We start from the raw sequence: 27,057 nt of genomic DNA, 5'->3' as shown, positions 1-27,057 counted from the left end.
CTTCTACTTGAGATGGAGAGCATGAAACCACATTCTGCTATTCGCAGACAGCTTGTTCATCCAACAAACAATCCCCTTGAGGTATGCAAGTTTTGGAATGCAGAACCAAAGAAAGCTTCTAATACAATCATCATATACAACATAAGGGTCAAAGTGAACAGATCTCCCCATGAACTCAAGGTGGGGATTATTACATCATGTAGAAGTTCTAACGTAATCTTTTATTCCAACTTTACTCTTTCATAATGGCACTCAAATATGCACTAATCCAAGTGATCATGTACTTTTTTAATGTGTATGTTACTTCGACATATAAAAAAAAAAAAAATTCCTCCAAATATCTCATGAAACTAAAGGGCAACAGTCATTCTTTCACTCAGGTTTCTATGCTTTCCTTTTATAGGATAGATTTCAAAAGTTGAAGCCAGATCCCATCTAGTCTTTTCATGTACATCAACTGAGAGCACTTCTCTTCTTGATGCCCATAGAACACAATACTACTTTGCAAGAACTCAAAGCAAGCATACGTGCCCGGTGACTACACATTTTATGGCTACTCCAAGATATTCTTTGCTATTTGTTCAAGATCGCAAGTGGAAAATGCTTCCAGATCCCCCTCCAATTTTCCCATTAAAGACTAGCAGAAAGATCCAATAGGATGCATGCAAAAAGGAACTGGAAGTGCTGTGCCAATCCGTTAAAAGAGTGTATTGTCCTAATCTGATACAAGATAAAAGAGTACTTGGTATGGGGCAGAAGTCTCGAATCTAGGAAAGCTTATTCAATTTAGGTTTGTATACGTCAACACCAAATCTAGCAAACTATGGAAGGCAACTTTAATCTGCTCGTATGATGTGTACAACTTTTAACCTACATCAAGATTTATAATTTTGAGGAACCAAACTTATTAAGCTCTACTTGCACACACAAACACACCCCCACACACACACACACACACTCGCGTATATGTCTAACATCATAAGAGCATTATATCTCTGTGCATTTGCCAACATTAAAGATTAGCATTTAGGATTCAACAGGTCCCATTTTTCTACAGGTCACATCCATGCACGTTGCTCCACCTAGTCTCCCTCAAGTTTCTATTACTGGAGAAGATTTGTGTTTAGCAAACTTTTCATTAAATCATCATACACGTATATCAAACAAAAACAAGGTGAGAGAGGAGCGAGATTTCTTGACTCGTATACTTTTGGGACTGTGATGACAAACTGCCATTTGCCACTGCATGGGAGACTTGCAGAGCTGGACCGCTTCTAGTACCCCGTTTTCTCTTCTGATTTTCAACGGTGCGCATATTATAATGTATATTATTTTGTTGCATGAAACATGGATGGCATGTAGCGAACTAGGATATAAAAAATCTTGGTCCAAAACGAACATGAAACCAGCTATTTAGTCTCAATTTTTCCGGCAAGGAATCAGATAAAAGGGAAAAAAGCAGATGCAAGTTCAATACAAACGAAAAAAGCCAACGAAAAATCACACCCGAAACAGGTAAACTCATAAAGAAGGAACAAAAACCCACAGAATATGCCTACTGTGCACACATCCACATGTTGCATATTACACCAACCTCTCGAAATGGGAAAAAACAATCCCAAAAAAATAATTATTATTAAAAAAAAGTATCAAACCAACAAGAAGATGAACAACAACAATACTAGTAATATTAATAGAATGAAAACGATCAAAATGGCAAAGAAATTCGAAATGGAAACCAACATAACCGAAATGTCATGGTACATTTTTGTTACTCATCTGTTCTTCCTTTTTTTTTCCCAACTACTTCGATGGGGGATGTCAATGGTCAATACACTTAATGAAAAACAACATCAGATCAATGTATACTGAATGCAGTCAAGAAGGGAAAGCTCTTTAGCCTCAACTACCAGTTAGCACTTTGTTTTTCTTTTTTTTTCGTTTTAAGACCTTGGTGGTGGAAAGAATTGCGTACCGGCCATGAAAGCACTTAGTGGAGTTGGATAAATGGAAGGGTCAAGCATAGTGAGAGCAGGGTTGGTAGAGGTGACTGCAGCGTTGGCGGTGGCCGCGGCGGCTGTCCCGATAAGATTGAGTGGTGGTTGCGGATCATGATCATGATGATGACCATGACCTCCACCGCCGCCTGAGGAAGCTTCGCCAGCACCAGCTCCTCCACTAGTAGCGTAGCGGCTTTCAAGGCCTTGATCGTAGAGAATTCCCTTGAAAACGTGACCTCCTATGTTAACAGCTGTCTGATACGCGTACTGTTCTTCTGCATCATCCATTGCACTCACTCTTACGCACCTAAATGTAGCGGGATAATTCACTTCAGCCGGAAAGTTACCCACGTCTAACCCTAGTCAAAAAAAACAAGCCAATAAAAATCAGAACCCACAAAAAAAATGGCCTTTAAAGAAAAAGGAACTGCAAATTTTGGAAGTGCAAAGAAAGCATTTTTACTAGAGCAAGAACAAGACTTTTTGGTCAGGTTTACTCGGTAACAGTAGTAAAAGGAGGAGAATGAAAAGAAAGGCAGGAGAGAAGACATGGAAAGAAAAATAAAGACAAAAGGGTGAGTGTTTCTGACCATGGAAGGTGGACTTCATTGATCGCACGCAAAGGATATGAAGATATGATCTCTTTGCTGGCTGTGGTGGTTGTGGTGAGTATGACTTCTTATTATTAATAAATATATGTACTAAGTGTTGATGAGAATTTTGTTGGTATAGAGAGTATTTTCTCTCTTTCCTGTAGAGATATCTCTCTATAGAGCTAGCATTTACAGTCTCTGATTGAGAGTGTGCAAGTGCTTTGTTGTTTCTTCCTCCTAATTCCTACATACCTAATACCTACTACTACTAGTGTGCCTTTAAGATAAGAAAAATAGTTGTATCTAGATGAATGAAACGCCCATCAAATCCACTCCGTGGAGCTTTGCTTGATGATGTTTTTGAAGAAAACAAACGTTACCTGAAGTGGAAGTAGGCAAACGAGTGCAAGCAAGAGAGGAAGAGCCCCCTCCTCCTCCGCCTGGATTTTCTCTGAGTCTTTTGGGGTTATCACCTCTGATCAGGCTCAATTGTTGTTGATTTTGTTGTTGCTGCTGTTGGTGAGTTTGCAGAGCAGAGAGTTGTTGTTGTCTTTCACGCCTTTTGGCAGCAGGAACCCAAGTACTCTTAACGTGAGTTTGGCACTGAAACCCTCGGCTCTTACAACAAGTTCTGCACCTCATATGTGGACAGTCTTTCTTAGCTTGATTCCCACAGTCTTGGCAATTCATAGTACCACCACCACCACCACCACTACTACTGCCACTACCAGTTCCTCCTCCTCCTCCGTGCCTCATCACCCTAAATCCTGCTGATCTATAGGAAGAATCATCACCAATACTACCACTACCACCACTACCGCTACTGATGATCCTCCTACTGGGACCCACTGAGAAATCCACATCCTGCCCAACTACTTGATGATGATGATGATGTTGTATTCTTTGTTGATGCAACTGGTAGTATTGCTGCCATAGCTCAAAACCCTTGTTATAGATCTCTTCGTTCTTGAACAGATAGAAGCTGCTATTATTGGTAGTATCTTGCTGCTCTTGTTGCTCTTGCTCTTTCCCACCACCTAGTGAAAAAAACCCAGACATTTTCTACCCCTAGTGAGAAAGACACCACCAGCTAACTCTACCCTCCTGCTCCTCAATTCTCCAAAAAAATCCATAGCCCAACTCAACCTCTACGCCCTAGACAAGAATTTGGTATGCTGTGAAACATCAAGTTCTTTTCTTCCCTTTCTTTTTATTCTTTGGGGTTCGGACTAGTAGGTTGGTTTGAATAAGTGGGAAGTGGTAGCAGTAGCAGTAGCAGTAGTAGTAGTAGTAGTAAAGTTGTAAGGGTGTGTGTGTTTTGCGGGTGTCTTTTGTTTTTAATGCAGCTTTTCAGTTTTCAGGACAGGCTTAGGGAAAATGTTTTAAGGGCGGGGGTGAGAGAAGAAAGAAAGAAAGAGAAAGGAGGGAAGGAAGCAGGACGGTTTTCTTCTCTGAGTCTTGGAGTTGGGGACTTGCTGCTGCTAACTTGAATTCCTTGTCTTTCTTTGAAGCATTAAAGTCACAGCTCCTGCAAACGCCGCCATGGCCTCTGAGAACCCTCTCTGCAACCTCAATTTAAGACAACCAACAGTAATAGTAGTACCAATATTTCCTCTCTATCTCCTTCTCTCTCACGCACTCACGCACTTACATGTACAGGTATCACACTTAACAACACTGAATGAACTGGCTCTTTGAGCCTGCAGGCACAACAAAATCTTACCACTTGCTTCTACAGTTCTCTTGCAGTTTGCAACAAAAATCTCCCTCAATGAGGGATGAATCCTAGCCCTTGCATGACGATCGGACGGTCAATGCTTTCCCACGTGGCGAAGCATCAGCTTTTGCTTATTCGTCCTTGCACCGGAAAACACGCTCTACTTTTTTTTTGCCTCTGACCCCCTTACCATAATAATTAAGATGGATTTTACTATTAACTTCCCAACGGAGCCAAAGCCATCTACTAAATGAGGAAACGGTATGCTACGGGTAACTTTACTAATTCTTCCCTCACAGACCAATCAATGGAGGATGATTAGGGGGTCATCATCTAGACACTAGGGCAATGGAGTGTGTGGTAAGATTTTCAAGTTGATATTTGCTTTTCTTTTAGTTGGAATTTTTAACCATTTACATACACATGATAGGCGAACAAGATGCCAAAGCTAAAGAGTTGATAAGAATTGATCTTGCAGGTAAGATTTTCAAGTTGATGAGAAATTTCAGACCAATGACTATATATATATATACTAAAATTTGGCATTGCATGAATGAAAACATCTCAAGAAGTTTTTCATTCAATTAAATTATTGTAGAGCAATAGCATGAGAGAGATGTATTCATGGGCGGACATTAGGATGATAGAGGAGGAATTCTCGAATTCAGAAAACTGCAATAGTAAGTAGCATATGGTTGGCCTTAGCCTCATACTACAGTAGTAAGTATTTTGCACAATTATTTCTAGAATTAGAGAATAAACGCCTCGTATTCCTCTCTTAACTCTTTGAGTAATCATTTTAAGATTGACTCCATTCTACATCGAGTTTGGTTTTAGGAATATTATTGATGGGATCAATGAAGAAATGTAAAGGCAGTGCTCTATTTCGAGGTCAACTCCCATTGACAGTAACAGAAGTGATGTAACATACAAGAACAAGAGAAGATCGAGGGAGAAAGAAAAGGGGGGGGGGGGGGGGTCCTTGACTTGGGAGTTTGTATGCACCAGCAACAATAATGCATGGATCAATTAATTATGTTCTTTTATGGGTATAACAACAGTGGATCTCTGTAAAGGCCATACAGAGAATTGAAAGATCCGTCTCCATGAAACTTGCTTCGCTTTATGTACGCAAACGCAAGTTTCCACGTACTCTCTCCTATGCACTCCGCACCAATATATAGGGTAGGCAGTAGGCACAAAGAAATTAAAAATTACAGTGCTCCGTTTGAATTGATTATTTTTTTAAAAAAAATTATGTATAATATTACAGAAATATATAAATAAAAATAATTTCAAAAACATAAAAAATAACTTCAAAAATATATATAAAAGAACCTTAAAAACAGCCTAAAAAATAATCTAGTCTACAGTAAAATATTTCAAAAATACCTTAAAACATAGTTAATCCAAACAGAAGAAATCAAATCTAAGGTAATCAAGTAGTATTAATTGAAAGAATAGCAATCTTCTGTGATGCATATGGATATGGTTTTGTAGAATGCCCATGTGGTGGTAGCACTTCTTTATAATTTAATACTAATATGATGCAATGGTGTAAACTGTAAAGTAAGATTTTTTCATATGGTTGGAAACAATTAAATGTCGACATATTATTGTTAAGTTCTTTATTCTGCTGCCTATACCCCTTCGTCCAACAAAAGACATCGGAAGATCAGCATCATTTCACGAGTCCAAGAATTGCTTTACTCTCATTCCCTCCTCTTCTTTTTTTTTTTTTTTCCATCCCTTTTATGTGGAATTGGTGCGTGACGTATCAATCTGCCCATGCATTATCCTCAGGTTGTGAGTCTCTAACCAAATCATAGAGAATGAACATGGATGGAATCATTAAGACCGGTTGAGAAAATTTCTCTTCTTTTCCATTGAGTTATATCACAAAATTTCTTCTACAAATTTGATCATTATAGCGTAGATCAAAATCCCATTAGAATGCTGAAACAAAGAGTATATTATGAACTGAAATCATCACGTCAAGTTATAATTCTTTCGTATGGTAAAGGTGTCTATGAGTGCTACTTGCTATTTTGTGTTAGCGTTGGCGTTATTCCTTAGAAAACCAAAAGAAATTTGCTACTTGTTCTTGAGCCTACTCAAAAACAATAAATAACGAAGAAGAAAGAATATGTATGTACTATGTATGTGTGTATATATATATATATATATATAAACATAACACAATGGAATCCAAACAATTTCAAATAGTAGCAATTTACTTTTGTGAAATAAAATTGGAAATCCAAATTATACAGTTGGTCAGATCTGATGATTTGCGATTCACATTATATATTTATTTATTTATTTTGTAACTCTGTTAAATTCAAATCAGGCATATTTTATGCATCATACATTAAATAAATCGTGTTAGATGATTTATAACTAGTTTTTTTCTCATGCTATTCGCTTTGTTTTATAAAAAAAAATAATAATAAAACACACATACATAAAGAAATAATTATTGAGATAATTATGTTGTCTAGACTTTCTCGATCTCGTTATTTCATTCATTCTGCTCCCCATCATTAGTCAAAATTGTCGGGATAACGTTGTCAATAACTTTTTCAAGCTGAGTTAACTTATTAACATCTGTTCGATAAGACAACTTAGAAGTTGCCAAGGACCAACCTTGAACTTGAACTCCGACTTGGCTTAGTGCTAATAGTATAGCCTTGTGACTGGCTCTATAATCAATATATATACGTATATATATATATATATAATGTATGTAATCTGTCACGGGAGCCATCCTCATAATTATCAGACGGGAAGAAATTTTTTTTCTTTTGTCAGCTTTAACAAACACGTGACATCCCCTAATTAGTGGCTGTATTTAGATTTATTAAGTTTTCAATAATATATACGAGACCGACGACGGCCCAAATCCAGCCGTGGCTTGCCCCCGAGGTCTTTGAGAAATCAGTTTAGAAGAAATCATCAAGAATCAGTGGCCGCATCGGATCAATTTTCAATACTAATTTGGGCTAACCAAAACGTGAAAAGCACTAATTAGTTGCCAAAATTCAATGATGAGTGTGTAAGAGCGTTTGTTTAGTAGCAGCAGCAGCAGTGGTAGTAGTAAATAGCAATTCAAATTGGATATTTATATTTTTAGGGGCCCGAGGTTCTTTCTTTTCACTATTTGACCCTCTGCCCTCTCTCATGGCTACAAATATCTGCCTGCGCCACACCCACATTATTATTATTATATTTCTGACCAATTATTCTCAGGCAAACCTTTGCATGATAGATAGCTCGCGACTTGACAATAGTCATCGATTCTTCTTTCCCCAGAATATATATATATATATGTATATATTTGTAGTCATCGATTCTTGTGGCTGCTTTCATTTTTTTTTTAAACGAACTTTCTTTCTTTTTGTCCTTTTTTGTGGTGGAAGAAAGCTTCTGAAAGCGTTTATTCCACGGGTAATTAATTCATTCATGCCCTCATTTCAGTAGATCAATATACCCTCACTTTCAAAAAGTTCAGTATTGTTTGTTGGCTAATCGAACCTGTTTGGATTGTAAGTTTCTGCCAAAAAATTGTGTCATTTTTCGTAGTCACATTTTTTTATTACATTTTCCCCTCACATACATCAAATCGTTATAGTATTTTTTTTCCTGAAAAATACAATCTAAACCGGAATTTTTTATGAAAAAATTACTGTAGCAATTTGATATATGTAAGGAAAAAAATATTATAAAAAAATATGTTCACGAAAAACAAGACTATTTTTCGGCGAAAAACAAGACTAAACAAGGCCTGCAGGCTCGAATCCAAGTGAGGCAGACTCCTAGGATATGATGATTCATTGATATATCCCATAAAATCTGTCCGTGCCAAAAAAGAACTTTGATTATTACTAGTACTAGTATTGTTGTCTGAAAATCGTAGCCATCTCCTTCCTCTAAGGATTGCAATTTGAGTCCAATTGCTAAATCCCAGAAAATGGGGAATCCCTTTTCCAAGACTTGATGCTACTACTACAACATTCCTTTTAATCGTGATCATTTGAGAGTCTAACCATAATCATAGTACTAGTAGTAGTGTATTTTCTTCTTTCTTGAAAAGCAGCAAATAGAAGAAGGGCTTGAAAATCCATTTGGGCACATCACATGTTATAGAAAAAAAAAAAAAAAAAAAAGAGCAAGTCATACTATATGTCATATGATATGGCAAGGGTCATCCCAGAAAATCTGCTGATCATCATGGATATAAATGAAACTTGATAGAGGAGCCGTAGGTTGCCTGCAGGAGTTGCTTTGTTGTTGTTATGGTTGATGATATAAGATATGCAGTAGTAGAAGTAGAGGCAGTAGACTCAGAGGTAAAATCAAATTTATTGCTAGTTTGAATCAAGTACGTAAAGGAGGAGAAAGAAAGAAGGATTAGAGGGGTGCTGGACTGGCTGATGATGAATGGATATGTGCGAGTCCCAATAATTGTGTCTCTGCCATTCTCGAGCCCTGTGCTCAGCTTTACCCCGGTTGACTCTCCTAATGTTCTGATTCCGAATGAGTCCCGTGTCCCTGTCCGTGTCAATTCAATTATACTCTGTAACAATGTGAGATAACATACCAAAATTTTAGCTACTATTGCGAACTTTCTCTTCAACCCTGCCCGGCCCCCAGCTCTAGATATTCTTCTTCTCATAACTGTGCATTTTTGCTCTCTCTCGAATTACATGTAGAGAGTTTTTTGTAACGGGAATGTAGTGCTAGTGTGTGCTTTCCTGGAAATAGTTGTAAAGCAAATCATCAACGAGTCCAATCAAAGTAATCATCTTAATACTACATCCCGAGGACTAAGAAGTAATAAATTCATTGTTATGAAAATAGAGAGACCTGGATCTAGGAGATCAATTTCGAATCTTGAAGGATAAGTATTAGTAACACCTATATCCCTAGGTATTTTTTTAATAGGATTACAAAGTAATACCGCCACATTAGTTGGAGTAATACCTATAGACCACGATGTGCACCGAATTTTAAGTCAATTAACTCAAATACATGACAATAATAATCCTACAAATTAACTCGCACATAATGCCTAATAAAAACTTCCTCCAACTCTCCCATGAAAGAAAGATTTTATAAACAAGTTTTTCTGATCCTTCTCCCAGAACAAGTCCTCTCTCTAGTTTTTTTTTTCATTTGTGTGAATAAATTCTCTTTTAAGATTTTCTAGTTAGAGTATCTTTTCTCTAAAAGTTGCTTAATGAGATTTTTTTTTTGGGCTCTTCTATACTTTTCTAGTAAAAGTTTTTTTTTTCTGCTAGGGATTACCGGTGGGAGTTTTAGGTAATTTTTTCATTTTTTTATATTAGATCTGAGTTTTTTTAATTTTTTATTATCAGATCTGAAATTTCTTAAATTTATATGACAGATCTCACCATAATATCAGGATTTAAAATAGTTAATCAGCAAATCTGACAATTGGAAGCATGCACAGATGTTCATGCGGCTACAATTATTTTATCTTATTTTAAAAATATTTTTTGGAAATTTACAGTATAATTTTTATCTATTATTTAGATCCCTGGTATCAAAATTTCAGATTTAGTCTTTCATATCAGTGTATATTTAATGATCTAAATTCTGTCATTAATGTAAATTTCAATGAAATTATGATATTTTATAAAAAAAAAAACTCACATATAATGGCAAAATAAACTCATATATAGTTGAAATCGAATTCAATACCTCTGACTTCCTTCATTATCTTAATTTATATACACTTTTTGATGTTTCAGTTGCATTTTATTATGCGCGCACACACACATATATATAAGAGACACATACCCAGACATAGTTTTAATTTTCTAGTGTATTAATTTAGCATGTTTAGATAGAAGATTATTTGAAATATTATTTGTAATAATTACTATAATACTTTTTTGTGATATAATATATTTGAGACAAAATGATTGTTGAAAAAAATAAAAGGTTGATTGAGAATCATAATTATGATGTAAGCAAAATAATATTAAAAAAAAAAATTACTGTCCAAGCTATGCTAGTAACTCTTCCAGGAGGGAATTTAGTGAAAAAAAAAGGGGATAGGAAGGGAAGGGGCTAGTTATGGTGGCTATTTTGTTTGGATTGTAAATTATTTGAGATATTTTTACTGTAGCACTTTTTGTGACGTGACATATGTGAGATAAAAAATAATTAAAAAGATAAAAAGATGTATTGAAAATTGTAATGATGATGTAAATAAATAAAATTGAAAAAATAATGTTCAATCCAAACAAACCATTAAGGGTCTGTTTGGATTGTAAGTTATTTGGGATTATTTGGGATATTTTTACTGTAGCACTTTTTGTGATGTGATGTATGTGAGATAAAAAGATATTGGGAAGATAAAAAGGTGTATTGAAAATTGTAAAGATGATGTAAGCAAATAAAATTGGGGAAATATGAAGCAATCCAAACAAACCCTTTTGATCATGTAAACCAAGCTTCAGTAAACCAAAAAAGGATTTCACGCTCCCATTTTGATCATGTAAAATTCGGGACAAGGAAGCTTCCGTCTAGCGTTTCGAGACTAGCGGAATTGTTCTTTAGCGGATACATAGATGTGACTTGAAGACCTGGGAGGCTGGTTTTATGATTGCAAGAAACGTAAAATATATATATATATATATTATTATTGTTGTGATCCCAACTAGAGCTCATTATTCAACATGATATAATACCCATTAGAGCTCGGTAATCAATATGGGATTAAGAAATGTTGCATGGAAACTTGTCGAAATCCAAGTTTTAGCTTTTCGCAGAGCGCAACATCCATTTGAAGCTAAAACGCTTGGCTATCAAATTTTTTTTTCTTTGAATTCTACGGACTCAAATGTCGTAATTAATTGAGAACCTACTTTAATCTCTTACTATTGGGTTGAGCTTCAATTTAATGAGTTCTATTCTACTAGCCATCAAATAGAGTACGACATTGACACTAGGCTTTTGGCCCGGTGATCACTGCTAACTTGGTAGCGTGGGAGGTCAAGAGTTCAACCTTTGTCTCCCACCAACCTTAATTGGCCTTCTTCGATGGAGTCTATACTCGCATCGAGTTCTCCTTCCTAGATTAGGTTAGATTAGATTATAGAAATTCTATCGTTATGAAAAAAAAAAAATTAAAAGAGAACGACATTTCACTACCAAAAAATAAAAACAAAAATGGGGAAAAGGAAACTCTCAATTGCTTCACTCCAGCCATCAACTTTTGAATTTTATTGCTGGAAAGCTGATTACAAAAGTTGTAATCTGCAAAATAATTAAAGTTCCAATAAATGGAAGCCACATTATTATTTGTTCAAAAATGCACCAGACTGTCTGAGATAAATAACACATGGATGCCAGTGCAATATGTACCTAGCTACCCTATACAACGTACCTTTTTTTTTTTTTTGATGATATAAATCTACCTAGTACTCAGCTATCAAGAACTAAGAGATGGTAATTTCTGCTGTACTTCTTTTCTGTTGTTCCATGGATATATTATGGATGTATGGAGTCACCATCACTCATTAACTCAGGGATAATTAACTCCTCCATCAATCAATTGATGTCAACTGGCATCTCATTCTTATCGATCCATCCAGAATTGGGTGGATGTTGAAGAATTCTTTAATTTTCTTTAAATATACTCGTTGATCAGCTTTACTCAAGTTGAATTTGAAACCTTGAAGATTTTCTTTGTTGGGGAACATCTAATTATCCGTATGTATTTTGACGGATGCTTTGTTCATTCTACTAGTAGAAATAGAACCCATATATGGAAAGTCCATTCACAGGGCGGGATTGTACGGATGGATGGACCTAGTTTTTTTTTTTTTTTTTTTCAAAATTACTGGTAGTATTAAATTGACAACTCGAATCGAACTCGAGAAAGGCCAAAAGGAGGAACGAGGAAGGCCGAAAGATATGGTCCTCAGCCTAGTCATACAAAAGGGTGGGTCCGCGGCAAGTTGGTGGGGTCCTCCTGACCCCCCATGTGCTGGACATAATGATAAAATCTAACTAATAAAATAAAGGGGGCGCAAAACTTAATTCCAATAATTAGCGAGAGCTGTAGTAAAAGTAGTAGTAGCATATGGATGTTTTAGGTGATGATTTTTAGAGCGGGAGGTAGGTTTCTCTTTAAGCTTATGATTATTATTGGCTCGTTTGGCCGTTATGGGTCGGTCATTATTTGGTGTAGGAAACCGAAAGAATCACAGTTGCCTCCGAAATTCACATGTCTACCAGCAACTTTTGAGTTTTCACAACCCTACCTATGTTAATTTTTTTTTTTGGGGTCAAAATCCCTACCTATGTTAATCGAAACCTCAAATTGGCTGGCTACCTGCCTGGCTCTCTGTGATCTGTACAAATACTAGTAGGAGTACATCATATGCAGATCTTGCATATATCCTACGCCTGTTATGTATTGTATGGCCGTAATATATTTTTGGTAAAGAAATTTAGCTTAAAATACACGAGCGAATTTAAAATGCATGTCATATATATATATTTGATATTCAAATTCAAATTAAAATGTTGTAACGTCTATTTAGATCCATAAGCATATGCACTAAAAATATAGAGAAAGATTTAATTATGCATACATTTATATATACAACAGCATATTCATATTTACGTGCTCATGTATAAATGTCTGCATAGCTACTCATGGTAAACTTTCCATCTTCTCACGCTGATTGCACTTCGTAAGAGCTTTTCCAAGCGATACATGTTATGTCCTATAGGGGGAAGCCCACTCTAGGGGTGGCCCAACTGAGTCGAAGGAATCTGACGGGAACTAAATCGCCATCAGATCAGACGAGTGTATCACGCACCCGTATAGATTTAGAACAATCCTTATATAGAGACATATTGATGGGAGACAAAATTTTGAACCATTGTCCTCCTCTCGTCCTAAAATTAATGTTGTGGTCAACACCTCTAGAGAGAGTGGGAGTTGGTTATACATGTTATGTCCTGCGATAACCGGTTAAAGGAATTGTCAGAGAGAACCCTCTTCGACCTCAAAGTATATGGATTCGTCTGAAGTATGGTACTGGGGGGCGTGAACACGGGAAATTAATTTTATTGCCTTCAGCAAATATCACGAGGAAATGTGGAACAAGGACTTGACTTACAGACTACCAAATTTAACGTTTTATTTTATGCACCAAGTCAATTACTACTTGCTGCTTGCAATGAAATTTCACATGCTTTCTTACGTGATTCTGTTACACATGCAAACTGACATGCGTAAAGAAATTTTTTTACATAAAATAAGTTGGGTATGAGATAATTTGTTGGGTATAAAGAATGATTTCACCGTCTTAAGATTATTGGTTATCGTGATAATCTATCAACCGGGAAAAAAAAGAGAGGGTGGCATTGGCATACTTTTGTACAGCTAAATACCCAGATCCAAGCCCAGCTTAAGCAAATAAACCGAAACGAGCCAAACTACAAGAGGCCCCACATAAGAGAACTCGAACCCCAAATAAAATGATTTAAATAGGTGGAAGGCCCATTCAGTGTCGGAGCATGTAGAACAGGGGAAGAAAAGGGTTGCTGCCGGAAGAATGGAAACCAACCATGGGCCATTGTATGCTACGCGCACTGTGTCTGCAGTGGGTTTTACCCTACTGAGATTCTGTGTTCTGAAGCCCAAAGCACAAACCTGTTCCTTCAATCTTTTGGAAATTCAACTTGTTTATTATCAGTTGCAATTAACTGACACTAAGGTTGCATGGTACCACTACATGACAAAGATTAACGTTGATCAGTCAAATTACAAGCTAGCATCAATATAACTGATACACTAGTTTTTTTTCTTTTTACGAAGCAATACCCGGGATTGTTACTCCTAGCAGTTGGACTTCAGTGCATCAGGAGGTCCATTTGCATCTGGCAGTCTGCAATTTCTGTCGCATGATATACAAGTCACTTACTCAGGGACATCAATTACTCCCACGTGACCCATGTAATGCTCGTCTAAATCCCTAGTCGTGTAAATTGGGTCGTCTAGTAATCCCCTGCCGTGTAAATTGGTTCGTCTCAAGCTTACAACTTTTAAACGGGTTTGAACACGTTCTTCATAGAATAGGGTTGTTTTGGCAGTAATATAAATTTAGTGTAAAACACCAGAATCAGTTCAAAACAAAACGATGGAAAGACCGGGGAAAAAAAAAAAAAAGAGAGAGGGGGCAATTCCATTTGATTCAACAGAGAGAAACCTCCCCCGCTTGAACTGTTGACAACTCGAAACTTAGAAGACAATATGAGGACAATTAAATAGGTACCATTAATCAAATTCAAACCAAGACAGACGCCAAGGTAACTACCAATTGCTCTTACTGCAGTAAATTCCCTTCAGAGAGTTCTAAATACTGAATCCCATTAAGATATCATTGAGTTCAGTAGATATAGCAAAAAGAATGAAAACTTGTACAGAAGGATAACACTATCGGTAAGAATGGGGAAAAAAACTAGTCAAATACGGAGTAATACAAAAAGATAGTATCAAATTCCATTACATTATTCATAGCCAGCCACACCGCAGAAAGGGAAAAAGAACAAAATCAGACCGGCCAATAGAGTAGAGCTCCCTGACCTTGTTTGATGGAGAGACGACATCATTCAACAAAACAAAACAGAGGTTCTAAATAGCTCTCTTCCAGCTTTCCCTACAAAGTCTCTGGATGAAACCCTTCCTTCACAGCAACAGTGAGAAAAAATATTTATCTGCCACATACAAAGCAATTGCAACATAAATATCCACACCGCCCACCAAAGGAAAAAAAAAAGAATAAGACGGATGTGGAAAAAGAGAATATTCCAAGAATTCGCTACAATGTTAGATGGATAATTACCTCAATTCTTCATTTATATTTGGAAAGTTAATCAGCAAGTGCAGAAATATGAGATGGATGAATAAAAGGGAAAGACATAAGATGTTTTTTGAGCGAGAGGCATTAGTAAAGAAAAACTCCAGGTAATGTGAGCAAACATCAGTTTCATTTTTTGGCATTTGGTAAAGCTACAGGCAAATTAAAAAATGGGGGGGGGGGGTGTAGGAAACCAATTGCAGAAATAAAGTAAGTATAGTGTGGGTAAAGTAATATTCCTACCTTTATGTTTCTAACGACACAGCCTGTTGGGATGAACTAAATATTCAAAGGAATTGTAATCATCGCATTTGTGAAGGAGAGCAAAGAAGGCCAGATGCATCAGCTCCAACAACAGCAAGATCACACACAGTACATAATTGCCCCTGCTGTGATGGAACAAAATGGGTACCGCAATAAGGGCAGATGACATCCTTCTGTCCACGGTATATGGGAACATACGTGGCTCCACAGGTCACAAAGGGGTTTCTGAAGTCATAATTCAGCTGAGAAACATCTTTCATGTTTCTCTCTGCAGCCTGAAGAACTTGACGAGCATTCCTGGCCTGGTTTTCATTTGTTGGATTGGTGTCCAAGAGGCGCCTAGCAAAGTTTGCTGCAGTGCTGAGGTTGCCAGCCTTGTAGCAAACAAGCATGGCATTCAATAGGGCAAGTCTAGAATGGGGGAGCTGCAGATTGCAATGAGTGAAGTAGGCAGCTAGCTCCTGCTGACGAACAGGATCCTCCTTCAATTCCCTCCTTTTTAGCTCCATTTGCAAACCTAGAACATACTCCTTTGCAATAACAATCAATTCCTTAACTTCATCCACTTCTCTCCGAGTCTCAACTACAATAAGGGGAATTGTATGCAGAATAGACCGAAATAGTTTCAGTGCTTCAGTGAACTTTCCAGAAGTTGTGGCCTTGTAGCCAGCCTTCAGTTTCTCATCCAGCTGAGAAAAGTTGAACACAAGGGCAGGTGGACCCCGCACATTAGGACTTGCTGCCTCACTCCAACCCCGTTCAACTGCAACAGTAATCACTGGTGCAGAGGAGAAGGCACGCAGATAAGTATGACTGCCTGACTGAAGATCAATAAACAATGGCTTCAAAGGAGCAAAATTTCTTATTCCTAATTGTCGGCTCAGTAACCGCATTGCAGTGTCAAAATTCCCAGCAGCAGCATGTTCTGCGGCAATGGATGATTTCTGAACCCAAATCTGGCTAACAGGCATTCCATTAGTTGGTGTTATGAATACAGATGAACGTGCATTTGAAGCAGTCTTAGGCGTATCAGCATCAGGTGGCAGATCCAGATCCTCAAGATCCCATCCTCCCTCCTCATTGTCTTCCTGCACTTCATCTTCATCCAAGACCATACTGATGTCACCATTCTGGATGTTTTCAACTTCACCAATATCCAAAGCCTCGCCCCAATCAGCATCTGCGGCATCTTCATAGTCCTCTTGTGCACCCTTCCCAGCATTATCAAGACCACCCTCAAAGATCCCTCTCGTGACCATCAACAAGGGCCAATCTCCACCACATAACACAGGTTTTGGGGGAATCAAGAGTGAAGCAGATTTCCCCTTGGGCAAAGTTGGGACGTTATCTCCCAGATCTGCAGCGAGACGCTCGGCAACATCATGAAGCCCATGGACTGAGGCTGTGATGTATGCAAGGGGCAAATGACCAGCATTCTCCAAAATCTTGACACGTTCTTGGATATCACCCAGGTACAAAGCATCATGGAACTGGCCCATAACATCATTCTTAACTTCAGCAATTTTCATCATTTTGGACAACTTTTCCAAATTCCCTGTTATCAAATAAAGGAATGACAGCCTCTCGAAGTTCTTCGTCCTCTGATATGCATATTCAACTATGCCAGCATTACCCTGACGAAGGGCCTCCACCCCTAGCCTGTACCAGTGATCTTTCTCATCAATCTCTTTAGCAGATGCAACTGCTATCTGGATGTTTCCACTTTCGAGAGCCAAGTTGAATCGAGTTCGCTCATCCTTTACAAAATGCAGAGCAACTTCTGGAAATCCCTTCTGCTGCAAATAAGCAATCATGGCTTGCCCACAGAGTTCTGAGTTCCTAATCATACTCATGACCTGGTCATATCTCTTCCTTAGCAGAGACAGCTTAAAAATGTACTCGGTTGAATCAATAATAATAGGACGATTTTTGCCTTCTCGATCCAGGCAAAAGATTGTATTGCCATATATTTTAGTGATGTATATAGGGACATCCAGGGTTTTAATAATTCCACTGTCCCCATTAGGAAGGCAATACTTGATGTGCGTTAGTGTCGTGTATATGAAAACACCATTATCATCCCAAGCTCCACTCTTGACACGGATTGTCTCGTGAAGAGTACACCGATGAACAAGTTTCTTATCAGCTATGACTATTGAGTGCTTGCTGAGCAAAGCAACGCTTTCCATGTCCTGTGACCAGACTACATACCTGATGAAAGAAGTCTGAAGTTCCCCAAGTACCAAGCGCTGTTGGAGGTCAAAAATGACAACTCGGTCCTCTGCCCTACACAGCAAGTTTCCTGTGCCTGCATAAAAAATTGCATCTGTAGCAATAGGAAGAGGACTCTTCTTCACAGTATCATTCTTAAGATTCTTGACCGCCACTTGGTTGCTGCTCTTCTCAAGCACAGCAAATCTATTTCGAGCAACGAAAACTGCTGAACCTCCAATACCTCTTTTGGCTTCTTGAACAGTTTCACCTCTACCATAGTTGTCTTTCGGTACAATATAGAGCTCATAAGAACCTCCATCCATGTCTGAACATATTAAAGCAGCATTTTCAGTAGGGCTGTAGGAAAGAGTGCGGGGGCCTTGATTTAAGCTGTTAGAACCAGGCCTCCTAATTGGTATCAACTGAGTATCCTTCTGAGTTGAGTACTCAAAAATGCGCAGGAAGCGATCTTTCACATAAAGCAGAGAATCACCACTCACAGAAAATGCAGGGCGTTCCCTCTCCAGTTTGAATACAATCATGCCACTGTCATGACCGGCAGCTAGAAGATTCATCTCAGGGTGAGCCGCAAGGATCCAGAATCGGTCATGTTCCCTTCTGAAAGTCTGAAGACCTGTTCTCTTTGTAGCATCCCACACTCGTATGCTCTTATCTTCTGAATTTGAGACAATAATGTCCTGTCTTGCATGGAATAGAACACATGACACATTGTTCATATGCCCTCTCAATGTGTCAACTTCCCAAGCTTTTGTGTCTGCAGAAAAATAATTGAGAATCTCATAATAATTAGGGCTTTTGCTTCCAAGATGAAGAGAAATAATTAAAAATGTAACAGCAGAAATGCTGGAAACAAAATTTTCAGCTAGGTGGTCACATTTCTATGTTTTTTTTTTTGGTGGTGGGGGGGGTGGTTGGGGAAGAAACTATACTTTAAAAAGACCATTGATCTTCCACTGGGCCAGTTTTCTACAGCACAAAAGCAAATGCAACACAAAATTAATTTCCTCAATGTTTTTATTTCTACAAAATAAACAAAATAAGTGCATGAAGGGGAAGCATTTAATGAGTAGAATAATAAGGGACCTAGTCAGGTGTGAGACAATGTATCCAACATATTGAAAGAAGACCCTCCTTTGGAAACCCATTTGAAAAGAATCAAAATATTTAAAAAAAAAAAGGACTATGCAGCAACCTTTTGAAAGTCAAACAAAGAAAAACTGAAGTCACCTCCACATAAACCTAATTATTAAAAAGACTATGCCCACCCACAGGATATTAGAAAAAGAATGCTGCTACCGCAGGTTCTGATGAATATGCCATTAGCTTACATAACATCTAAACACTTCTTTGTTTATTTTAAATTTGATAGAGACCGCCTGCACAACTTAAAAGGCTTATCAAGAGTAGTAAGCTAAATTTTCACGCAACAAAGCTTCTAAAACAGTTCAGTAGCAATTCCTACACATGCCATAGTTTCTTGAATGGAAGGAAAATACTAAAAGGACAAAGAAAGACAGGGATATTCAATTTGTGTAGTCTAAAAACTAGCAATCTGCAACACTTGTAACCCACATATGTACAAAATATGATTTTTCAACCTAAAAATGTACGCTAACTACAACACCAAGAAACTAGAAATAGAGAAAAAAAAAGTTTTCAGTCTAAGCGACAAGAAAATTCTAATTTGGGGGGCCAGGGGGAAGAATAGTTTCATACCATTCATTCGCCAGATTTTAACTTGGCGATCATCAGCACCAGAGACAATCAAAGGGAGAGTGGGATGGAATGAAGCCCAGTTCACTCCTCGATCATGACCCTCTAGGACATACTTTACAACTGCATCGACACCACCGAAGAAATCTGTGTTCATCTGACTCAATCTGAGGATGTCATCAGCAGGGGACACTGTTTTCTTCCTCAGGGCACCAATATCCCACACTCGAACGGTCTGATCCAAAGAAGCAGACACAACTAAGTCCTCCTTGGGATGGAATGAGGCACACATCACATAGTGGTTGTGCCCAGTCAAAACAGAGATACAAGTTCGAGACTGCCAGTTCCATATTCTGATTGTTTGATCATCACTTGCACTAACAATCCATGGATACTCGTGGTGAAATTGAACAGTACGAATGTAATCAAGATGCCCAAGCAGGGTAAACAAACACCTATGCAGCTTGTAATTCCAAACCTTGATCTTATAATCATCTCCTGAAAAAAAAAAGGTTCTGTATCATGATTTCTGACAATGGGAAAACAACATGGAAGGGAGGATAACCTCCTTTACTGAGGAGGATATCAAGCTTCCACCCTCATCAAGTTTCCACAACAGAAAAAGTTCATTAGCTCAAAGGCCTGCTGAAAACCAAAAGCAGATGTTCAATATGTATTGGAGCTTGGGGATTTGGATCCACCTCTTTTGGAAAGTCCAACAGTAGAACCAGAATAGCACAACAGATCCAATCTTTGCTTTCTAAACTATCCCACCAGATGACCACTAACCCAAAAGGAAAAAATCACTTATTTACAAGGGAAAACAACAAATTGCAACCAACATATGTCAATCCCCCTAATGCTGATGCATAGGGTTGAATACTTTAACAATGAGAGACAAACAACTCATTCAATCCAGCTCCCTAATCCAAATTTTTACAAGTCCAAATAAACAAACTGAAATCACGTAAAAAGTGGCACACATCGCAACTATCCCATCAGATCGCTACTAATTAGAAAGGAAATAATATAGCTTATTCACAACAGAAAACAACAAAATGCAACCGACATATCCAATTCCCCTAATGCTGATGCACACAATTGAAATCATAATCCATTAAAATTGAAAGACAACCCACATTTAAATCCATCTCCCTAATCTACATTAGTACAAGGCTAAATAAACAAACTGCAATCACGTAACGAATAGAACAAATCAAACATTTACCGCTCAAAAACAAAAACTCCCGAATCATAAATCGTAAATTCCAAACTAAGTAAGAGCTGATTCGTCAATTAGATCCAAGTACAAACTAAAATTAACCAAACATAGATCATATTTCGATCCCCAAAAACTCAATTAAAATACAAATGGGAATAAAACCAATACCTCCGGAGACAAAGAGAGGTTGAGATTTATGGAAATGGACGCCACGCACGGGGCCATCGTGCTCGTCAAACCGATCAATGAGAGTGCCCATACGATAGTCCCATAGCTGGATCACACCACTATGAAGACTGGCCAAGATCCATGGTCGCTTGCTATGAAAGCTCAACCCCTTCACTCGATTACTCTTGGTTTCGAACTTGGTTAACATTTTCTCTTCACCTCAATTGCCCCAAAACAAACTCCTGGAAGGGGGAAAGCAGTGAGATCAGTGAAAATTTGCTGCGAAATTCGGGTGGGAAACCCTAATTGGATTTAGAAGTGAAGGAGATCTGATTGATTTAATGGGTCAGATCTGAAACGAATTGAATTGCTGAGGCTTTAAAATTGGGGATCAGATTTATTTATATCGGGGTGGGGGTACTGGGGAGTGTGGAGCATAGCGTAGAAAGGAGAAAAGATTTCTAATTTGCTATTTGTCTAGTGACGAGGCTTTGAGAGACTTTTACGAGTAAAAAGCTTGAGGAGGCCTAAACTATTGTCATTGTCTATTTTGACCCTTTATCTAAATTTTATTTTTAATTGGCCCTTAAATAATTAAAACAGCACACTTTAAGAACTTTCGATGACTTTAAATAAAAATTGGGCCAAATTTAAAGGATATTTTTGTTCATTTAAATTGAAGCTTCGAGACTAGCATAAAAAACCCCTAAAAAGAGATAATTCTTCAATTTTTTTAAGCCCATCATTAGATTTTTCTTCATAAATTTTATGAAAAAATTGAGTTTTAACCATAAGATTTGTTGGTCTCGATTCTTCAAATATGAATGGACAAAGCTGCCCTTTAAATCCGGTCAAATTTGAGTCTAAAGCGATTGAAAGCCTTAAAGTATGCAATTTTTATTATTTAAGGGTCAATCAAAAATAAAATTTAGATAAGGGATCAAAATAGATAACTGCAATAGTTTAGGGGCTCACTTACCCAACTTTTATTAAGCACAAGCGCTTAGTCGCTACAGCTGCGGCCTACTCTGGATCTACTGTTCCTGGCTATCAATTGCGGGTGCCGGGTGTTAAATTTGGGTTGTGTTGTGGGTCTTGGGCCAAGTTTTTTTCCACTGCTATCGACTGCGTTTGAATTGAGTGTTTTTACACCTGTTTTTGAAAAATTATTTTTCACATTCCAAATACTACAATAATGTGTATTTCAAAAATAACTTTAAAAACATCATATCCAAACAATATATCAAAAACAACTCCAAATATATTTCAATTATGTATATTTAATTTATATATTTTAATAAGTATATTTCAATTTGTATATTTTAATTATGTATTTTAATATGTATATTTCAATTATATTTTAATATGTATATTTCAATTATGTATATATTATATTAATATAAATATATTTATTTCAATTATGTATATATTATATATATTATATTAATATAAATATATTTATTTCAATTATGTATAATATTATATATATTATATCAATTGAAATAAATATTATATATTTATATAAATACATTTATTTATATATAAATTTATAAAGATATTTATTCAATTTTGTTTTATAATATATATTAATATATATATTAATATGTATATTTCAATTATGTATATTATACATAAATTATATTAATAATAATGTATATTATATATATTATACATTTCTAATATTATATATTTATACATACATATTATAAATATTTTATTTTATTTATAATATATTTTTATATATTTATAATATATTTACATAAATATTATATGTTATATAAATTATATAAAATATAATATATAATATATTATACATTTGTATAAATGTACATTTATACATAATATATAAATATTTATCTATATTTATAATATACATTTATATTATATATAATATATAATATAATACATTTATACATTTATATTAATATACATAATATTAATTTTACATTTATACATAATATTAATACATGTATATATTTATATTAATTATATTAATATATTTCTACATAATATTAATATATATTTATACTTTATTAATTTATACCTTTATATAATATTCATTTATAATTTATACATTTTTAATAATATACACTTATGCATTTAAATATACATTTATATTATGTATTATATATAATATAATACATTTATACATTTATATTAATATACATAATATTAATTTTACATTTATACATAATATCAATACATATATACATTTATATTAATTATATAAATACATTTCTACATAATATTAATATATATTTATAATATATTAATTTATACATTTATAATAATATAAACTTATAATTTATAATATATTTATAATATTCATTTATAATTTATACATTTATAATAATATACACTTATACATTTATAAATATATTTATATTATGTATTATATATAATATAATACATTTATATATTTTTATATGAATATATAAATATATTTATTTATAAATATCTATAAATGTATTATAAATGCATAAATGCATATTTGTATAAAAATATATAATTTATAATTTATAATTTATAATTTATACATTTATATAATATTCATTTATAATTTATTCATTTATAATAATATACATCTATACATTTGTAAATATAAATGTACCATAAATGCATAAATGTATATTTATATAAAAATATAAAAATTATAATATTCTAAAAATACTCAAAAATATGTTTCAAAAATACCTCTAAAAATAATCCAAAAGAATCTACAGTAAAAGTTTTTCATATAGTTTTTGAAAAACAACCCCAAAAATAACTAATCCAAACGGACTTGTTTTGCAGATTCAAAATGTTACAGTGGTGTTTTTGAAAAACAAATCCAAAAACAGCTAATCCAAACGGAGATCTATTTTTGGTTTTCACTTTTCTCTTTTGCAAAAATTGCACATTTCAATAAAAGATTGTTCAAAGTTTTCATTTTAGTTTTCAGAATAGCTTCTTCTTTTAAGATGTGCCATATATGAAATATAAAAATGATTTGAATGAGAAATTTGGTTGGAAAAAGATTTAGGAAATAATACAAAAAAGAAAACTAGTATAATCACCAAACCAATCCTATATATTAATAGATACAATGAAGTTCTTCGTTTTCCTTTCTATATAATCTAGAAAGGGAAAAAAAATACTAAAAGTGTGAATTTTCAACAAACAAATGTATTATTTGCATAAATCTATCATAAACTATCAATTTAAATATATTTCATGGTAACAATTTTAAATGCATATCACATTTATAAAAATTGAATTTAAAATATGAATAAAGATTCATCTAAACCTAATAGTGTCAAAATATCCTTACACATAGACTTTATAAAAAAATATGATCTGTATTATTTATGTCAATTATCCATGAAAACGCTAAGACCCCCTGTTGGAATGGCAATAAGTATTCCACAAAGTTCTAACTTTTGAAGGTCTCACCTCATATTTAAAAACTAGTGAATTACAATAAAGAATGATTAAGGTTTTTTATACACTATTAGTGTACAATTTTTTTTTTATACTAATAGATTTAGATCATACCGCATAATATGAATTCAAATTTCAAATTTAAATCAGACACATGGGATATACATCCATAGCTACTAGTGTAAAAAATTACTATACTGTTAGTGCATAAAAAGTTAATCTATAAAAAATACTATACCTACTAGGGTTAAAGGCACACATAATGTGTGTACAATCTAAAATAATTACTATTTTTATGAATATATAAATTTTGCTTCTACACAAATAAATTTTATATAAATTTTTTCATTGACAAACTTCAACTCATGAGTACATTTTTCTTCAATAAAATAATAGATAATTTTGTAGTTACAATATTTAAGGTAGTTATGAATGGTTATGTTGGCAAAGATGATTAGGGCAAAAAATAATTTTTATAAGAGTAAAATTAGAAGATCAAAAAATGACAAAAAATTGTTTACACCAAGTATCACTGGTCGCCCTTTTGCTTTATATATTGCATGAATTTCTTTATTTTTATGTATTTTATCTATATCTATATCTATACTATTATCTATATCAATACTATATATTTCTATACAATAAACAAAGCTAGAGTAGTGGCAATTGATTGTAAACATTTTTTTTTTGTCATTTTTTAAACTTTCATTTTTTCCTTATAAAAACTAATTTTTATTCTAATTTTCTAATTGCATTTTGCTAACATAACTACCCATAATCACCCTACGTATTGTAATTGCTAGATTACGATAACCTTATTGAAAAAAAGATTAATAAATCAAAATTGTTTAATGAATTTTTTATATAAATTTTGATTTTCCATATCTTGACAAATTTAAGCCTACCCATCTCTAATTAACATTCAGCCATGCAGATTAATTAGGAAGATAAAATTTTCTTGAAGGAATTCAACCTGCGATTCCAGCAAATGCTCCTCTTAAGTTGTCCACCTACACTTATTTGCCTACGTTAACTAACAAAGATTCTGTGATAAAACTAAACATTGTATTTGTCTCTGCGATATTCGATCAAGTTGATAGAATTAGAAAGGGAGAAGTGATGGCATAGTATTTTAGGTGTGGTATGCATTAGGCACTAAGTAGGGCTTTCCTTTTATGGACACATAAGTAGCTGCAAAATGTATGTCTCCTTTGGTCAAGTGAGCCAATTCGTTGTATGATTTGCTTCTTTCTTTAAAAGTTATTACCTCTTAATTGATTTGAAATATGCTTCATTTTTAACCTTGTTGCTAGTTTTTGCAGCAGTTAAACCAAAGATACTTGATGACTGCGTTGTTGTGGGAAAATGAGCATTGATCTTCTCCATCAATAGCACAAGTCAATTCACATACGCTCTTTAATGAACTGAGCTTTCATGCATGTTGAGGGAATGTTTAAAATTTTCTTCATTCTTGGACATGTGAGTCCATGTCGGGTTGTGGTGAAATTTGGGAGTAGTTGCTGCTATGTAGAAATGAGGAAATCTTATTACCAAAAAATTAAAAGAAAAAAAAAAGCAATGGGAAAATCAATTATCACGTGCATTGGCAATATTGAGTTTGTTGAGGTAGCATTGTTTTCTTAACTGACTAAGCATGCATTCACCTTTTGCAGTGCGATCCAGAAGAACATGGTTTTATGCGATTTTGGATGTAATGGCTGATTGCTAAGCAATGCCTTTTGAGCACACACTCAAATATGGTGGAATTGAACGGGGAGCAAGATAATATTCACACTGGCCGGGATGAAACTTGTAAATTTGATAAGAGCAAAATTGTTGCCGTAGAATCCAACTTAACAGTTGTTTCCACTGACCAAGATCAAGTTGCTGCACATCTGGTGAAGCATGCACGATTGTCTTGCAGGTAATCAGCTACACCAATTAACACTTGCACGTCCCCAGAGCAAGCTCCCTCCATGGGAGAGAATTGAAAAATGAGATTCTCTGCATTAGTTAAGAGTTGAACGTACTGACAGAGAACTAATTCTCATTCCTTAAATTTTGTTTAGTTTCAGTTACTCCGGCTGCAGTTATACATTGGAGAGGTCTCAACTCAACTCTCATGCACACCTACTTGTTTGGAGGCCCAGCCGGGATATCGAGCTCAAAGACGAGCCTTATTGGACAATGAAGAACTCCTAAAGTGACAGTTGGGATAGAGGCTTCTTCAGGATGCATAGGCGTTGCACAAATTGCGGGGTTGGTTACATGGTCTCATCTTAGGCTCTGCCAGTTTTTTAACACATCAGCTCAATAATCATTCATTGATCTTCATTTGGTGGTACTCTACTTAAATATCAGCTTATCTGAGCGTTGTGTGAACCTGAAGAAGATGGTCTGTGTGGCATGATATGAGCTCTTAATTTTCCAACCGCAGACAACATAGAGGAAGAACGAAAGGAATATCTCCAACTGGTGAACTTAGCCAATTGCCTAAAATAGTTTAAACTAGAACTGAACAAATGTCATTATAATACGGCTGTTTATATAGAAGCCCAGATGCATTCTGTGAAGAATTGGAAGGGGAACAGTACTGCATGGCATGAAATGAAATTCATGTAATATTCAGTAATCTAAAGTCACCATATCCATTATATCATTCCTGAAGAACTTTGCATTAAAATAGCATTATTCCAAGACTCATCTATGCTATACCAAGTAAAAATGGACATTTTCATCCTCATCGAAGAGTTAAAGAATGCAAACTCACTGTGTGTATTATGCCAATGGGGATCAACACCAAAAGTATAGGTGCCAC

General features: G+C 35.3%; 2 protein-coding genes across 3 annotated transcripts; both read right to left on the bottom strand.

Annotated features, from left to right (window-relative positions):
- Positions 1-1,744: 1,744 nt before the first annotated feature.
- Positions 1,745-4,293, bottom strand: LOC113711092 (protein EXPRESSION OF TERPENOIDS 1-like). 2 transcript variants are annotated; one of them, XM_072067343.1, is made up of 2 exons: positions 2,974-4,293; positions 1,745-2,353 (listed from the first exon to the last, which is right to left on the bottom strand). In XM_072067343.1, the coding sequence occupies exons 1-2, from the start codon at positions 3,650-3,652 to the stop codon at positions 1,944-1,946; spliced, it is 1,089 nt and encodes a 362-aa protein (XP_071923444.1). In that variant the 5' UTR covers positions 3,653-4,293; the 3' UTR covers positions 1,745-1,943. The 2 variants fall into 2 exon arrangements, with proteins under 2 accessions (XP_071923444.1, XP_027090043.1); XM_027234242.2 differs by having other exon boundaries at positions 1,745-2,359; positions 2,974-4,290.
- A 10,374-nt stretch (positions 4,294-14,667) lies between these two features.
- Positions 14,668-21,303, bottom strand: LOC113712351 (coatomer subunit alpha-1). Its single transcript, XM_027235741.2, has 4 exons — positions 20,820-21,303; positions 19,433-19,927; positions 15,461-18,470; positions 14,668-15,074 (listed from the first exon to the last, which is right to left on the bottom strand). The coding sequence occupies exons 1-3, from the start codon at positions 21,025-21,027 to the stop codon at positions 15,520-15,522; spliced, it is 3,654 nt and encodes a 1,217-aa protein (XP_027091542.1). The 5' UTR covers positions 21,028-21,303; the 3' UTR covers positions 14,668-15,074; positions 15,461-15,519.
- Positions 21,304-27,057: the final 5,754 nt, after the last annotated feature.

This window comes from Coffea arabica, chromosome 10e (assembly GCF_036785885.1).
Source record: "Coffea arabica cultivar ET-39 chromosome 10e, Coffea Arabica ET-39 HiFi, whole genome shotgun sequence".
Taxonomy (NCBI): domain Eukaryota; kingdom Viridiplantae; phylum Streptophyta; class Magnoliopsida; order Gentianales; family Rubiaceae; genus Coffea; species Coffea arabica.
The sequence above is the reverse complement of the archived record's forward strand: the minus strand, read 5'-3'. Positions and strand labels throughout refer to the sequence as shown.